This window comes from Amphiura filiformis, chromosome 10 (assembly GCF_039555335.1).
Source record: "Amphiura filiformis chromosome 10, Afil_fr2py, whole genome shotgun sequence".
Classification (NCBI taxonomy): domain Eukaryota; kingdom Metazoa; phylum Echinodermata; class Ophiuroidea; order Amphilepidida; family Amphiuridae; genus Amphiura; species Amphiura filiformis.
The window spans coordinates 6,274,030-6,290,895 of NC_092637.1; the positions used below are offsets into that span (position 1 = coordinate 6,274,030).

The 16,866-nt window shown below is 35.9% G+C and overlaps 2 protein-coding genes across 3 annotated transcripts in view; both read right to left on the reverse strand.

Annotated features, from left to right (window-relative positions):
* Positions 1 to 14,109: 14,109 nt before the first annotated feature.
* Positions 14,110 to 16,866, reverse strand: part of LOC140162441 (uncharacterized) — a 72,683-nt gene continuing 69,926 nt past the window's right edge. For both annotated transcript variants that reach the window (XM_072185680.1, XM_072185681.1), the window contains 2 exons: positions 16,700 to 16,844; positions 14,110 to 15,223 (listed from right to left, as the gene is read on the reverse strand). In XM_072185680.1, the coding sequence (XP_072041781.1) occupies positions 14,480 to 15,223; positions 16,700 to 16,844 (889 nt within the window). In that variant the 3' untranslated portion in view covers positions 14,110 to 14,479. The remainder of the gene's footprint in view (positions 15,224 to 16,699; positions 16,845 to 16,866) is intronic.
* On the reverse strand, positions 15,230 to 16,693 carry LOC140163218 (uncharacterized; the record flags this gene model as incomplete). The annotated part of the gene is made up of 1 exon (XM_072186614.1): positions 15,230 to 16,693. A coding segment is annotated over one exon (1,464 nt), but the record flags the coding sequence as incomplete, so codon positions are not given.

Here is a 16,866-nt window from a genome sequence, read left to right on the forward strand (position 1 = left end):
GCGGTCAATGGTTATACTGTCTCCACTTGAGTGAGTGCCGCTATAGCCTGCTGCGCGCTGTAGTCCATACAGGACCAACGCAATATAAAATTAGAGTTTTGGTCAAATTTTGAGTTCAAAGCGCACGGCCAATTTTCAAAGCGCACGCTAACGACTATCATATCTGTTCAACACGTATTTTCAAGTGTATGAGACCACATCTGGTTTCTTGAGAAAAATTCATTTGCGGGAGATATTCATCATTTTCTAACCCAGTATCCGAAGATTTTCGTCTGATATCAAAATCGTGCATAGCAATTCACGTGTATCGATCCCGTGTATTCATTTTAATGTCTCTGCTGCACCAAATAATTATTAGCCAGGCGATGTCGGTGTGGGGGGGGTCACTCCCACTTTGGACATGACGCGATATGTAGGGCTATTAAGACCCCTTTTTCATCATCGCTGTCACCCATTACCAGCACATGCTCTGTCACCCAAAGATCCCATATTTTTCCTTTAGATCTGTCACCCAAAGACCTAGACCCTAATATTTCCATCTGAACAGCAACGAGTCGTTTATCACTGATTTTCGAGGCTTCTTTTGGCTCTCACCCAAAGACCCCATTAAAAAAAGTCTTATTCTCACCAATGCCCCCCTAATTTAGATCCAAACGGTCCTTCTCTCACCGAATCACGAAAATTTGCAATTCTGAATTTTTTTAATTTTGAAAAAATAATTGAAATTTGTATGTAGTCTGCTGTCGATACCTGCGTGGAGAGTGTGCATACATTGTAAAAAGTAAAAAGTTGAAATTTAGCAAATATAAACTGAAAAAATTGGTTCCACTCATAGGCCCTATAATATAATAACACCTTTATAGGTTCTATGTTCCCGGGCTATGTTCCACTAATGCTAAAAATCACCCCATTAGCATTAGTATAGCGCCATGCCATGTACTATATTCCTCACAAATGATAAGAAAATACCTCCCTCGGTTCACAAGGGGCGGATGGCGCTAGAATTGGCCATATACTCAATACATCAAAATGCAGGCAAGCGCGTTCAATCTTACATCACTTTTATTCATTAAAAAGGAAAACAAAAATATACAAGTCTAGATCAGTGCCCCATGTTGATGGTGGCACGCAAGACATAAGTATAAACACACACAAATACAAGACATGTTATAAAACTTTGTATAAAAAGGCATAATATAAAATTACAATCAGAAGAGTAAAAAGAGCAGCCTAAAACAGACCAGAGACCCAGATTAACAATATAAAAATATTAAATTTCTAAAAACGGTGGACAAATCCAGGAAGGCTCTTGTTTTGAATGAAAAATACTGAAAGATGAAACAATTGCCAGTTTTGAAAGATTATCCCTGAATATTTTGAAGGATGTCGGGTTATTGCACAGTTTCAAGATTTCTTTTAAACGATGAATATTGTCTGGTGTAATATATCCTCTTGAACTTACTTCTAAACAAATAAGACTAACTTCGTATATCTTGAATTGTTATAGCCTGTTTTGAAAAATCTTGCCGAAGACTCTACAAACTTGTTGAAAAATTCTCCCGGAAGGTACTCAAAATTAGCATTTTAAAGTCAGACTTTCACTCACTAACTCCTACTCTTGGAACCATTATTAACAAAACTATCACTTAGTGACGCACCATTTGATTTTCAGAGAGTCGGGTGGGCATGGGAGTTTGGGTAGGGCGGATTTTTTTGGCCGCCTTTAGTGACAACATTTTGTCGCCTTTGGCGAGGAGTATTTTCTTTCAATCTAATGTATATCTTTATGCAGAGTTAGGTGGGGTAATTTGTTTTTTTACTTATCAGCGGCGCAAACATTTTTTTCTTAAACTCCCATGTACCCTTGAAATCAAATGCTACGCCCTTAAGATTTCCTAAAGCATTTTCGGTCTTATATCGTTGGTTTCATGACAAAATCAAAATAATTACTCGAAAACGTTAATTGATGTTTTACATTTCTTTTTATTATGAAACAAGACATTCTCACTCTACATTAACATTTTAACTTTTAAGAACTTAAAAAAATTCTTCTCAAATCTCACCAAAATGGGGCTGACATTTATACATCAACTATCTTCCACAAGAGAGGTATAAATTTCAAATGGAATGAAATTAGGCAGCTCCATTTGAATTTCATACACCCTCTGAGAAAGTTTCAACCCAAATCTTCCTCAGAGGGAGGGTGAGTGTTTCAAATTTATTGCCAAAATCGTCCACAGGGGTAGTGTAGACTTTAAATAAAATAGCCCATTAGACGATGAAAAAAATCCCTCCTGTTTTAAGGGCGGACTAACTTTCAAGTGGGGTCGGTCGGGATTTGTTAAAAAATATTATTGTTTTATTTGTTTATTTAAGCGAAAATTAGATTTTTCAAAATATATTTTGCAAAAAAATTGCAAACATAGTTCGAAAATGTTTTGATATATTTAAAAAAAAAACATTTTCCAGTCCAATCAATCAATTGAGGACAAAAACGGCTGATTTAACATGATTTTAGCAAACTTTTAACAAAATAAATAATCCCAAAACGCAAAATCGGGGTCGGTCGACCCGTAAAAAAGGAATTTTTTCGTTGCCCTATAATCTGTGGGGTGAGTTTGCCAGTCGCTAATTCTGAGTATGCCAGCTTTTACACTTCAATGAACAGCTTAGTGTCTAGATATTGAACACCTTTCTTGGGGTGTACTTGTAAACATGTTTAAAACTATGTTTAAAACTAAACATGTTTAGAGTTTTGATGGTTGATGAATTCAACATGTTATAAACTTGCATCTGTGTTTATTTTATTATTTTTTACAAAGTGGTATTTAGGTTTAAAACGTTTACAAATTGTTTGCAAGAAAAGTGTTCTTTTAGGGGGTACTACACCCCTGTGGTAAATTTGTGACTATTTTTGCATTTTTCTCAAAAATTAACAACCCACTGGTAACAAAAGTTATGTATATTATTGGGGCAAGGAATCCAATTACTACACTGAAATTTCAGTGACATCCTAGCGGTACCTCATTTTCTATCATAAGTATCGAACCGCTTGTCTTGGGTCACTGAAATTTCAATGTAGTAATCGGATTCCTTGCCCCTATAATATACGTAACTTTTGTTACTAGTGTGTTATTAGTTTGTGAGAAAAATGCAAAAATAGTCACAAATATATTGAGGGGTGTAGTACCCCCTTAAGACACTATTTTTGCAGCGTATGGTTGTGGAATTGAGTTGTATAATAATTATTATACACTTGCTTTATAAATGTGGGCTATTCCAGTTGAAATCCATACACCCCTATATCCTATGTATTAAGACAATCGACGTTAATCTTACACACAGGGGTGCATATTTTAAATGGAGTCACATATTCAGGTAATCCCATTTGAATTCCTTGTGTGGCTAAAGGTCATGTCTTCCATAGGGGGTGTATGGATTTCAACCGGAATAGCCCAATGACTATACAAATTGTTTGTACAAACGTTCATAAGGCCATCGGCAATAATGTCATTGTTTCCTCTTGAAGATCTTGAGAAGGGGACGAGGTCACATTTCATTATTCATTATTTGGCATCATTTCATTATTTTGATATTTGTACAGGGTTATATATGGATTCAAACAATAAAACATGTTCCAAATGAATCTTTTTAAATAAATTACTGCAAGCGCATCTTAAAATGCTCCGGAAAGGGACGAGGGATTCTAAAATTTCCATTATTTAGCACATGCTCTGCCTCTTTTGCTGCAACACACTGCAAAATGCTTACAAGAATGACACAAACATAAATGACAAGAAAACAACTTCAAAATAACATCAAGTTAACGAAAATTGACATTTGAATGAAAATAATGAAAATTTTGGCCAGTATTGAAAAATTACGAGCGCTCCAAGAGGAAACTATATGAATTCATTGCCGTTGGCCTAATAAAATTAATCTAAGATGGCCTAATTGAGTGTCCAATTGAATCACATGGTTTCTATCGCACATTGAGGCAGTGGCGTAGCGTCATAGGGACACGGGGACAAGTGCGCCACATCATGGTCGGTTCCCCCAGGATGGCTCACGCTATGACACTGCGCATGCATTGAGGCCCATCACCCAAACATTCTTATTTCAAGTTTTGTGTATCAGTATCACATGGCTTATGCCATGTTTTTGTTCATACCGTTTTAAAACTTACTGGTTTAAAATTGTGTTTTAAAAATTAAATATTAAAATTTAGTGTTTAAAATTGTTTTTAAAAATTAAAAGCACTTTAAATAAGTGTTTTAGAAAATGCCAACGTTAAAAATTGTGGTTATTAGAAACATGAGCTTCCACCTGATATACTCAAATCTACATTTTGATGAAAGTGGGAGATGAGACTGTCAATCGGGTCTTACATCTTTAATGAAATGAGGAGAACGTCAAAATGGGGTTATTCATTTTTCAATGCTAATATATAAATCTTTTCTATCATAATTATTGTTATAATCACATCGCATAAAATAATGTTTTTAGATATTAAAGCATTTTAAGTACAAAAATCTCCTAATTAAGGCAGACACAAAACGCACATTTACATTTCATGTACTGAATCGCATTTTTGAAACTCCCGTCACGAAAATGAGCAATTCTGACATTTGTTTTTAATGTTAAAAAATAATTGAAACTTGTAGTCTGTTGTCAACACCTGTGTTAATATAATTGTTACAAAAAGTTGCAATTTAGCAAACATATTTGCATTGCTTCCTTAATTATATTTGACTATACCAGAAAATAAGTGCACATCCCCTATAGAGGGGTAAATTTTCAATACATTTCAATAAAAGAAATTAATTTCCAGGTTTGCTTCCTGAAAACGACTGAAATTCTAGTTGCCATACTGGAAAAGGCTTGGAAATGCAATAAAAAAATGACGGAATTGTCCGAAACGAGCCCCTCAAATTAGAATTATTGTACTGTGACCTATCTTTTGCTGGATTTTTTTTCATAATTTAGACACTTTGAAAGTCTGAATTTCCAACAAACTAGTCCAAAAAAAAATCTGGAAATCCGAACTCCTCTTTGGGGGTATGCATTTATTTTCTGTAATAGCCTATTCTTACGCTACTGCATGACATATGATCAAAACTTCTTATCAATTTAAAAACATAACAAGAGGTAAATAATGACAGAAATGAGCCTCCAATAGGAAGGATGTAATACACTGCTCACAAAAAGTATCCGAACAATTAATTATTACAAAAGCAATATCTTAAAGACACTAAATCTTAATTTCCAAATAAAATTCCAAACTTAAACCAATTTAAATTTAAAAAAAAGAGCAAGCATTTCAAAAGTGACAACTGTTACATAGACTTTCCTCTCGAAACACGTTAATGAGCAAGACGAATGAGTGCTGAGATGTCACGTTGTAATATGCCCGTTACAGAAGTCGGTGGGAATCACTCCGAGGGGAAGAAATATCCCCTTGTCACTTTTTCTATTCAACACTGTAAATCTCTAGCTGTAACACTTTCTAAATATGTTAGGCGTTTAGCCAAATTGTTTTTATTATTTACATGTACCTTTTCGGGAAAAGGTTTCACATTTTGAAATCTATTCTCCCACACATCACAAATCCAAAATAAAATCAACGCCGTCCCTTTGGTTAACAAGTAATCACACTTTGAATTCGTATCTAAACGCATCCTATTTATATCACTTATATCCGCCCTAATTCTAATCTAAACGCATCCTACTTATATCACTTATATCTGCCCTAATTCTAAATGCTACCGTTTAACTGAGCGACATGTTTAGATATCAAACACCACTGTTTAGCTCAAGTTTAGTTTGTATACAGTTTGATGTTTGATATCTAAACATAGGACCCTATATATATACACAAGGCCATGCGTTTTGAACTGATGCACTGATATTGAGGAGCCGGGGTCTTTGTGCGAGATTTTTTGGCCTTCTTTGATTTTTTTAAAGCCTTCACCTTATACCTACCTAGACAAATTGCCTATCAAATTAAAGCTCTTGATGAGTGCTTTCAAATGACACCTAAACCTTGGATGTAGCATGTAGCCTTCTTGAGTAATGACATTTTATACCAAAGAGTGACGGCGGGGAGCTGAGGACCCGATATGGAGGACCTGATATGTAAAAAAAAATACACCATGTGTCAATAAGTATATCAAATTATGTTGAAACTCCTATGAAGTATTCAAATACCTTGTTTTGCATTATTTATTTGTTTTAAGGACAATGTGTATATTATATTGAATTAAACAGCTAATTTTAATCAGTATTGGACCTTATTTTGGGGAATTGTTACTCGCACAAGGCAATGCGTTTTGAACTGGTGCACTGATGTTGAGGAGCCGGGGTCTTTGTGCGAGAATTTTTGTCCTGATTTTATATTTTTTATTGTCTTATCTTATACCTACCTAGACTAATTACCTATCAAATTAAAGCTCTTGATGAGTGCTTTTAAATAATATCAAACCCTTCAATGTAGCATGTATAGCCTTCATGAGTAATGACATTTTATATATCAAAAAGTGATACAATATATGTAAAAAATACACCATGCATGCGTCATTTATATGCTGAAACTCCTTTGAAGTATTCAAATACCTTGTTTCATATTATTTATTTATTTGTTTTTAAAGAACAATCTGGTTATTATATTGAAGTAAACAGCTAATTTTAATCAGTATTTGACCTTATTGGAGTAAGATTAATATTAGGCCTACACATGGTAATGTATGATCTGTGTATTCGCAACTCACGAGTCATCTATTACATGTACATACATTTCCTGTCAGATACCATGCAGTTATACATGCTATTGAGTACATATACTTGGGACTGAGAAATGATGATATTTTAAAACATCAAATTTCATGAAATTTATGCATGTGTTCGAGTATGGACTCGTACAATTCAGGGTGCACATTATATCAAAGGTTTTTTATGAAAAAACTACAAAAGATGGATGCTACTACAAAAGACTTTCAACAGAGGCAATTGTGCACCAAAAGAAAGTGTTCTGTATGTAGGGGTTGACTTACAGGAACATCCAAGGCATCCACAAATTGATTTGAAACCAGTGGATGAGTGCGACATTATATGTGTTCAATTTCATCAAGTATATGGTCATTTTCACGGTAAAGGGTGTAACTTTGGATTTTTAACATTTTGATCCGTAGTTTTCTAATAAAGCCACAGAATTCCATGATTTTTGGCCACATAAGTCATCTAGTTAGCAGCTACCTTGGGTAGCATAATCATCTTCGGGAGTTACTGCGTTCAGTTTTAGCAGGCTTAAATGTACCTAATATTGCCATTTTGAAAAACTGTAAAAAACAGTAACATTTTTGTAAAACCCTGTGTTTTCTTCAGTTAGTTCATGGATAATTTTTCTTATCCTGAAAGTACGGTCATATGTTCAGTAAACACTGCCACATTAGATTTAATTGTGAACAGCCCTGTATTTTTGAGAACCGGACTTCGATATTTGTCGTTTCGGAGGCTTCATTTTCCGTTAACAATTGTTAACAAACTTTGTGGGTATAGCTTTGGTTCATAATTCTTGGTTATTTCTTCACTTCTTCTTGATTCATAACAGTTGATATCTTAACTTGAAATGGGTAACAAAAATTAGTTGATTTGCAAGCTTTTAAAATTTTTATAAAATCGTGACTTCAAAGAGCCGATTTTCCGTTAACTTTTTGAAGCCTCCGAAACAAACTGTTCAGCAAGCTTGGGCAAATATAAATAAAAGAGCTCATCCAATCTATTTATCAAAATGTAGCAAAGTAGATCCTCAAGTCACTTGTTTTTAAATCATGGAGATATATATCACCGTTTGAAAATGGGACCCAATACAAACTTTCCGTTAACAATTGAAGCCTCCGAAACAAATGAAGCCTCCGAAACAACAGTAAACTTAATTATCATCTATGCATATCTAAATTGGTATGTTCCATATTGATATCTGCATTGTAATTGTTGCATGATATGTGCAGAATGTCAAAAATTTAAAAAAAATTGATATTATGGTTAATGCTTGAAAAATATACTGATATCCAAGAAAGCCCGTTTCGGAGGCTTCACATGCAAATAACACCATACTTAACAAATGGGTGAAAAAATTATCATGTTATAAATCTGCAATATCTGCCGCATAGAATCATTGATTCAATACACACAAGAAAATAACAGCTTAGATGATCCCAACAGTGTTGTTTTCAAAAAAACTACTTCTGCCATGTTTAACCATTGTAAACATGAAGCCTCCGAAACAAAAAAAATGACTTGCTGTGATAATTTAATTTTTGTCACAACTGAAATTCAATACTTAGAAGCAAAGCATGAAAATTGGTAATTGTGATATTTTTACCTATTTTTCATGTCAACTTGTAGTAGTTAGCCAAATATTTTACTTTTATGATCACCTGTGTTGTTAACTGAAGCCTCCGAAACACAAATCGCTTGAATTGCCAATTCTAAAAAATAACTCCAATTTCTGTGAAACTTGGCTGGGAGGTTCCTTTCATCAAGTAGTATTTGCACATGAAGTTAGACATTTAAATTATTTTAGGAACCCAATTAAAACTTAAAAAATATGTTTAAGGTTGGGAAATTTCCATTGCAAATGACCCTTGATGTTAAAAATTTTCAAAATTGCAATTACAAACATAGCAAAACATGGTATAACATTTAACTTATATCTGTTGACTTACTTTGGAATGGGATTTCACATGTATTCCAGCTTTCATGTCATAATTTTCTGAGCTTATGTAAAATACATTTTTTCTTAGATTTTAACCAAAATGTTATGGAAATGTCAAATTTTTATCAGAAATCAAAAGGTTTAAGCCTTGAAACACTATTTTACTGGAATTTAAGTTGCTTCTATGCATGATTACAGTAAACAGAAACATATTTAAGTGGTTTGAAATTTTGACCCTAAAAATAAAAAGTTACACCCTTTACCGTGAAAATGACCATATAGGATCGTGAGTCTCGGCATACTAGTTCTTACACCATGATAATTAGCAGGTGAATTTATTTCTTATGTTCAAATACTTCAGTGTTTATCATTATACCATGTTCAGACAAGTTTAAATCATTTTATAGGTACATGCTGTTAGAATTAATTAACCACACATTAATTTGTTTATAATTTGACATGAATTTTACCGTGCTGCAAAGAAGCTTGCACATCGGAAAAACTATAACAGATAGGTATAGGCAAGGTATATATATTTAAAAAGCTCTTGGTCTAAGCAATTCAAATATGGTGTCTTTTTGGACAGGGGGCATAACAGTAAAAAAAATTGGTAAAATCAATTGTCAAAAAAAAATTATGAAAAGTATGCTGTTTGACTTTAATTATTTCTGTTACACTTCACCCTACCTTCAAAATAACAGCATTTTTGTAATCCTTGGGAAATTTCCTTTCAGAAAATGTATACTTTTCATATACTGGGGTAACTAGAAAACTGAAATAATAATTTAATACGAAAATTGGCGCAATTTGGAGGGGACAAATGTTACCCACTCTTGTGGACCGAGAAATACACCAGTTCAAAACGCATGGCCACAACTTAAACGTGGTGGTTAGTAGGGGTAAGTGTTTGGGATGCGTTTAGATACAAATTCAAAGTGTGATAACTTGTAAACCAAAGGGACGGTGTTGATATTATTTTGAATTTGTGATGAGTAGGGGAATAGGTTTCAAAATATGAAATATTTTTCTAACGTGTTTAAAAATGTTACAACTAGGGATTTACAGTGAAAATGGTATAACTTTATGGAATAAAGTAGCATCGTGCCGAATGAAATGTCAAAATACCGTATACACAAAAATAAATTACTTTATTTGGTAATTTAGATTTAATGTTTTTATGGGATCGGATATAGCACAGTATTTTTGTGGGACCTGAGAGCATATCAGACACACCAAATTGTATTCAGAATACGAGGAAGGTCCTTCTGATATCAAATAATTTTTCTAAATTCAATGCAAATTTTATGGCAAATTATTAAAAATTTATAGCTTTTATATTTTTTAACAATCCTCGAAGGAACTGTTAAATGTCAAAAATATAATTTTTTAAGAATTTCTCATACAATTTGTATTATATCGCAAATTTAAAAATATCAACAATGTTTAATATCAGAAGGACATTCCTCGTATTCAGAATGCAATTTGGTGTGTCTGATGTTCTGTCAGGTCCCACAAAAATACTATGCAAACGTTGCTATCCAATCCCTTAAGATGTTACTTTTTGCAGTATATACATTATACATTTCCTATTGACTCAAAGTACGCCATCAGTGAATGTATATAAGATGGCGCAAATAATCAGAAACTACCTCGTCTACAAGCATATATAGAGTGCTTTTGATGACAACTAAATTAACCCAAGCGCCATCTGTCGACAAAATTATAACATCATGGAGTTTGAGCAAATAAATTACCGATACAAGCATACAGACAAGTATTACTGTAAAACCAATATATTTTACTGGCATATTTACGGCTATTTCATATTAATTTAGCTTTCATCAAAAGCACTATATGCTTGTAGACGAGGTTTTACGGTATTACGCTGCGAAAGACACGGAAGATTCGTCCAAAATCAATATTTCACAGAACGATTTTCTCAGCTTCTCACGTGTTTCCGTTTAGTGCAGCGATACATTGTGTGCGAAATAAGTCATGAAGTGGTAATGATAATTGCACATTATATAACACATTAAAATACCAGTGGCGTAGCCAAAGGGGGCAAGGGGGGGGGGGCTGTTCCCTAGTGAGAAGTGTTGCTTCCTACTCCTGCTCCCTGCGGGATACTGGTCGTTCTTACAGTAGGCCTACTACACCCCTGTGGTAAATTTGTGACTATTTTTTGCATTTTTTTTCAAAAAATAATAATACAATGGTAACAAAAGTTATGTATATTATTGGGGCAAGGAATCCAATTACTACACTGAAATTTCAGTGACTCAAGACAAGCGGTTTAGTATATATGATAGAAAATGAGGTACATCCTTGCGGTACCTTATTTCTTATCATAAATAACGAATCGATTGTCTTGGGTCACTGAAATTCCAGTGTAGTAATTGTATTCCTTGCCCCTATAATATACATAACTTTTGTTACCACTGTGTCATTACTTTTTGAGAAAAATGCAAAAAACTCAAAATTTATCGAGGGGTGTAGTGCTAAGATTTCTATTTTTATATAATTATGCTTTCAACCCAGTTCAGTTCGACCGTTTTCATCAAATTGTTTCCCCTTGAAAGTCGACTTGCCCCATTCGCCCCCAATGCTCCCCCTCAAAAGTCCTAGCTACGCCACTGCAAAAGACGCAGCAATGTCTGGCGTTTATTGTCCCGAGCCTCGGGTAAAAATATATACAATATATGACTAATAATTATTACTGGATATGTGATCAAATATGTTTATATCAGGAGTAGTTAGCTGATGAAATATGTGAATACAGTACGAAAGAACATGAAATAATTTTTTTATCAAGATGTTCAACAGAATGGAGTAACATGGCAAAGCTGATCCAAATATTTGTTTTCAGCAGTAGAAAGTAGTATGTCATCATACTTGATAGCTGATGAAATGTTTTGCTGCCAGCAGTAAATCGCTGATGAAGTAATATGTCATCATTGTCGAATAACTGATAAAATGATTTGCTATCAGCAGTAGATAGCTGACAAAAAAGTACATGTACTGATGGACAACATTAATTATTTTGCTATCATCAGCAGACAGCAGTAGATAGCTGATGAAGTAATATCATCATTGTCGTATAACTGATAAAATGATTTGCTATCAGCAGTAGATAGTTGATAAAGAAGTATACCGTAAAGATTCTCCTAATGGCGCTATGGATTCTGTTGACATAACTATACCAGTAAAATTCCCACCAGCAAATAAGGACACGGACCCTTCATTCTTGTTGGGATTTTCAAAGGAGGGAGCTCTCTATTTGTACATGAAATTTACCCCCAAGGCAAAGGAGCCCATGTGCGCCTCAGGCGAAACTTTACGGTACTACTCACAACATTAAATATCTTGCTGTCATCAGCAGCCTAGCTGATGAAGCAATATGTCAAAATTCCTCAATAGCTGATGAAATAATTTGCTATCAGCAGAAGATCGATGATGGAATAACGGATAGCTCATGAAGTATAATATCATTACTGGATAACACAAAATATTTTGCTATCAGCAGTAGATAGCTGACGAAGTAGTATAATATCATTACTGGATAACACAAAATATTTTGCTATCAGCAGTAGATAGCTGACGAAGTAGTATAATATCATGGATAACACAAAATATTTTGCTATCAGCAGTAGATAGCTGACGAAGTAGTATAATATCATTACTGGATAACACAAAATATTTTGCTATCAGCAGTAGATAGCTGACGAAGTAGTATAATATCATTACTGGATAACACAAAATATTTTGATATCAGCAGTAGATAGCTGACGAAGTATATAGTATAATGTCATTACTGGATAACACAAAATATTTTGCTATCAGCAGTAGACAGCTGACGAAGTAGTATAATATCATTTCTGGATAGCATGAAATAAATTTGCTATCAGCAGTAGATAGCTGACGAATCAATATATGTATTTCTTGCAACATTCCTGGATAATTGGTTAATAAATTTGCAGCAGTAGATAGCTGATGAATTGATTATATACTGAAAAGCTGAAGAAATATGGTTTGATATCCGTTAGCGAAAGCAATATATACCGCAGAATTCTATCTGCGGCATATGCCTCGTAAATGAGCGGTTTATTTTTTGACAAAAGAGACGAAAGGCAGAGAGACTCCACAAAAACATTATTTGGAGTTGAGTTTGAGCAAATATATTCCTACTGGGCGGCTGTACAAAATATTATTATAAGACCAATTTTGGTAAAGTTTTGGTGGTGGGTGTCTATCGTTTGTCTCTTTCGTGAAACACTCATATGTTTGCAGTTAGAATTCTACGATATGTCAACATTATTGAGAGTTGATGAAATGATTTGCTATCGGTTGTAGATAGCTGTTGAAGTTTGGCGACATTATTCCAAAAACTGTGTTTATCCATTGAACACATTCTTGCCTTCACTATGTAAACATGTTTAGAAGCTAAACATTACACATCAAACTCCTAAACATCAATGCTCAATAGCTAAATATTATCCGTCATTATCCGCCAGGTATTACTCGAAACATGTTCAGATTTTAAACACGTTTATGAAGTGAAGGCAATGTGTTTAGAAAAGTGTTTAAGTGCTCAACAGTGTGCTGGAAAGCAGATAAAAATGTTACATCACTATGCTGATTAAAATTGTTCATTGTTGTGTGGCAAATCCAAAAATTACATATACTCGTGACTTAAACTTTCGCTATTTTGGTTATTTTGGCTTGATCACAAATGATCAGGCCCACTGCGTTTCCCGCGGAGTTCGGTTGCACTCTTAATCCTTGGATCAAACTTATTTTCAGCAGCGGATCAAGCACCTAAGCTGATTAATTGGGATTAATTATCCGATATCAAAGGTGTCTCCAACAAAAACGTTGTCCTCCGTGAATAAGCATTTAGATCGTATCCTTACAAAATCAAAATAAATCTTCTTTTCTTCTTTGCGAGTAGGTTTGGCTCCGTTCAGTATAATTTTTACAGTCAGCTTCTTTTCCGCAATCCCAATTAGGCTAAAAAACGTTAGTCTTTCAATTTGCAAAAACACCTGTGCTACGCTATTTTTACCTTCTTTTGCTGCCGCCATGCAGCAGATTATTATTTTTTTTTTTTTTCATTTTCTTCTTCTTTTTTTTTATAACTAAAACAAATCCTGTAAAAAGAGCTCAGCGCACAGGGCTACACGCTAGGATGCCTTTGAGTTTTAGCGCAAGGCATGAAATAGCTGCCCTATAGACATTCAACAATTTCAACATTCTATATTGTACTCATCTGACACCAGGCAAATTGTGTATTGACCTTTTCGGTAAATCCCATAAGCCTTTGCGAGTACACCTAAGAACTCGTCATTCTGCGTCACGCCGCTCTGCGCCGATGCGCATTGCAAGTCGGCGTGACCGAAAAGGTCAATTTTATATTGTACAAATCTGACACCTGGCAGCTATTACAATTATGGGCTTATTGCACTAAGCCCTTAATAGGCTATTCCATTTAAAATCCACACTCCCCCGTGGAAGATTTCGTAAATATCTTCCACAGAGGGAGTATATATTTCAAATGGAATGAACACATTAGCAGCTCCATTTAAAACTCATCCTCCCTCCGTGGAAGATTCAGGTTGAATCTTTCTCATAGGATGTATGATATTCAAAAGGAGCTGCCTAATGTGTTCATTCCATTTGAAATACATACTCCCGCTGTGGAAGATATTTCCAAAATCTTCCACAGGGGTAGTGTGGATTTTAAATGGAACAGCCCAATACTAAAATAAATTACAAAGGTCCATCTAAAACAGGATCATGATCTCTCACCCTATAAAATTTAACTTTACGGTCTGGAAACTCTACAGTATATAAACAATAAACAACAAGTAAAAGTAATATTATAGCGACTGGTATTGCAATGTATTGCAGGTGATAATATATAAACCCATTGTCTTTTCTGCGTACTTTAGGCCCTAATTTACCCTTTGCTGGTTTGCCCTTTGATACCGAATCTTTGGTATCGTCAATATCCTCAACTTCCGGTGAAATTGTTTCTGTAACTTCTTCCATATAATATTCAGTGACGAATTCATCGGTAGTATCGTCGGCTGTGTCAATTTTTTGTGTCGAAACTGTGACTTTTTGCGTCGGACCAGCGTCCGACGGTGGAGGATTAAACGTGTCGCCTCTACCCTCACCCTCAACAGCTGCCCGCGTGCTTATTTTTCTATGTGTCGACATAACAGGTGGTGACTTTAGTACCTTAGGGGTGATGTTATTATCCGGGTTTAATATCCGGATTTCAGCTGCGGCTTGCTTTGTTAATTTTCCATCCGGATTTAATGTGGTTAGCTTATCAGCAGGTTTATTGGGATATTTTGTGTTGCTACCAATGTTTACACCATCACCTGTTAGCATGGTTACGGATTGTGTTAGTTTAGAACCCGAAACCAGAGTTGTTAATAGCTTTGAAGAAAATGAAGTTGCTCCCGGGGGTGCCACTGCGTCATCTGTTATTGCAGATCCTTTAACCTGAGTAGTGAGAGGAAAAAGAGTTGTTAATAAGCTAGGTTTTGAGATTGCTTGTGTTGCATCTGCCGGTAGGAGTATTGGTGATGTGGTTGTTGGTTGTGTGGTTGTTTGTTGTGTGGTTGTTGGTTGTGGGGTTGTTGGTGATGTGGTTGTTGGTTGTGTGGTTGTTGGTTGTGTGGTTGTTGGTTGTGTAGTTGTTGGTTGTGTCGTTGTTGGGTCTGGGGTTGTTGGTTGTGTAGTTGTTGATTGTGTAGTTGGTTGTGCAGTCGTTGGTTGTGCTGTCGTTGGTTGTATAGTTGTTGGTTGTGTAGTTGTTGGTTGTGTAGTTGTTGGTTGCATGGTTGTTGGGTGTGTAGTTGTAGGCACCATGGTCGTCGGCACCATAGTCGTTGGTGCCGTGGTTGTTGGTGTCATGGTCGTTGACGCTATGGTCGTTGGTGGATTCGTTGTAGGCACAGTGGTTGTTGGCGCCATGGTTGTTGGTGCATTCGTTGTAGGCACAGTGGTCGTTGGCGCCATGGTGGTTGGCACCATAGTTGTGGACGGTATGCTCGTTTGTGCTACAGACGTTGTTGGGAGAGAAGTTGTTTGGGTCATTGTTGTTGGCATTGTGGTCGTTTGTACCGTGGTTGTATAGGCCATGTGAGGTGGAGTCATGGCTGCAGAAGATGTGGTCATTGGTGGCGTGATTGGTTGTGTCGTGGTCATTGGCGCCGTGGTCATTGGCGCCGTGGTCATTGGCGCCATGGTTGTCGGTAGTGAGGGGGATGGTGCTTCGGTTGCTATCACTGGAGTAGATGTCATTTTAACAGGTGGCACTAATGTTGTTAGCAAGTTGTAGGTCGTAATTGATTTAGTAGTATGTGGCTCTTGAGTTGGTAATTTAGTGGAGAGTGTAGGGGATGTTAGTACTTGCTTTGCAGTAGTTTGAGTTCTAGTAGTGAGTAATTCAGTAGATGCTTCCTGAGTAGTGAGAACTTTAGAGGTGGTTAGCCGTACAAGAGAAGCGTCAGTTGGTGGAGGTGTTGTGATGGTTTTGCTTGTGGCCGGTGAAAGAGTTGTGGGGATTTTAAAAGTGGTTTGTTGAATAGTTGTGGGATCTTTGGTGGTAGTTTGCTGTGGAGTTGTAGGGGGGTTGGTGGATGGTTGAAGGGTTGTGGGTACTTTGGTAGTTGGGGATATGGTTGTGGGGACTTTAGGGGTAGTTTGCTGTGGAGTTGTAGGGGGGTTGGTGGATGGTTGAAGAGTTGTGAGTACTTTGCTAGTTGGGGATATGGTTGTGGGGACTTTAGGGGCAGATGGTTGCATAGTTGTGGTTGATTTGGTGGTAGCTGGTTGAATTGTTGGTGTTGGTTGGGTGGTTGTGGATCGTAAAGTTGTTGGTGGAAGAGTTGTAAGAACTTTGGTTGTGGTTGGTGATGATTTGGTTGTTGTTGGTATTAAAGTCGTCCTGAGATCCTTTGTGGTTGTAATCACCTGAGAAGTACGTGTTCGTTCGGTGGTACTCGGTGCAATAATATCAATGATGTTGACTTCAAATATGACGTCATTGTCAGGTGGCACTGATGGTCGTTTACCCTGAGAGATCTGGCTGCTTGGCACTTCAATACTGCGGGTCTCCCTGCGTAATAAAGTAACATACA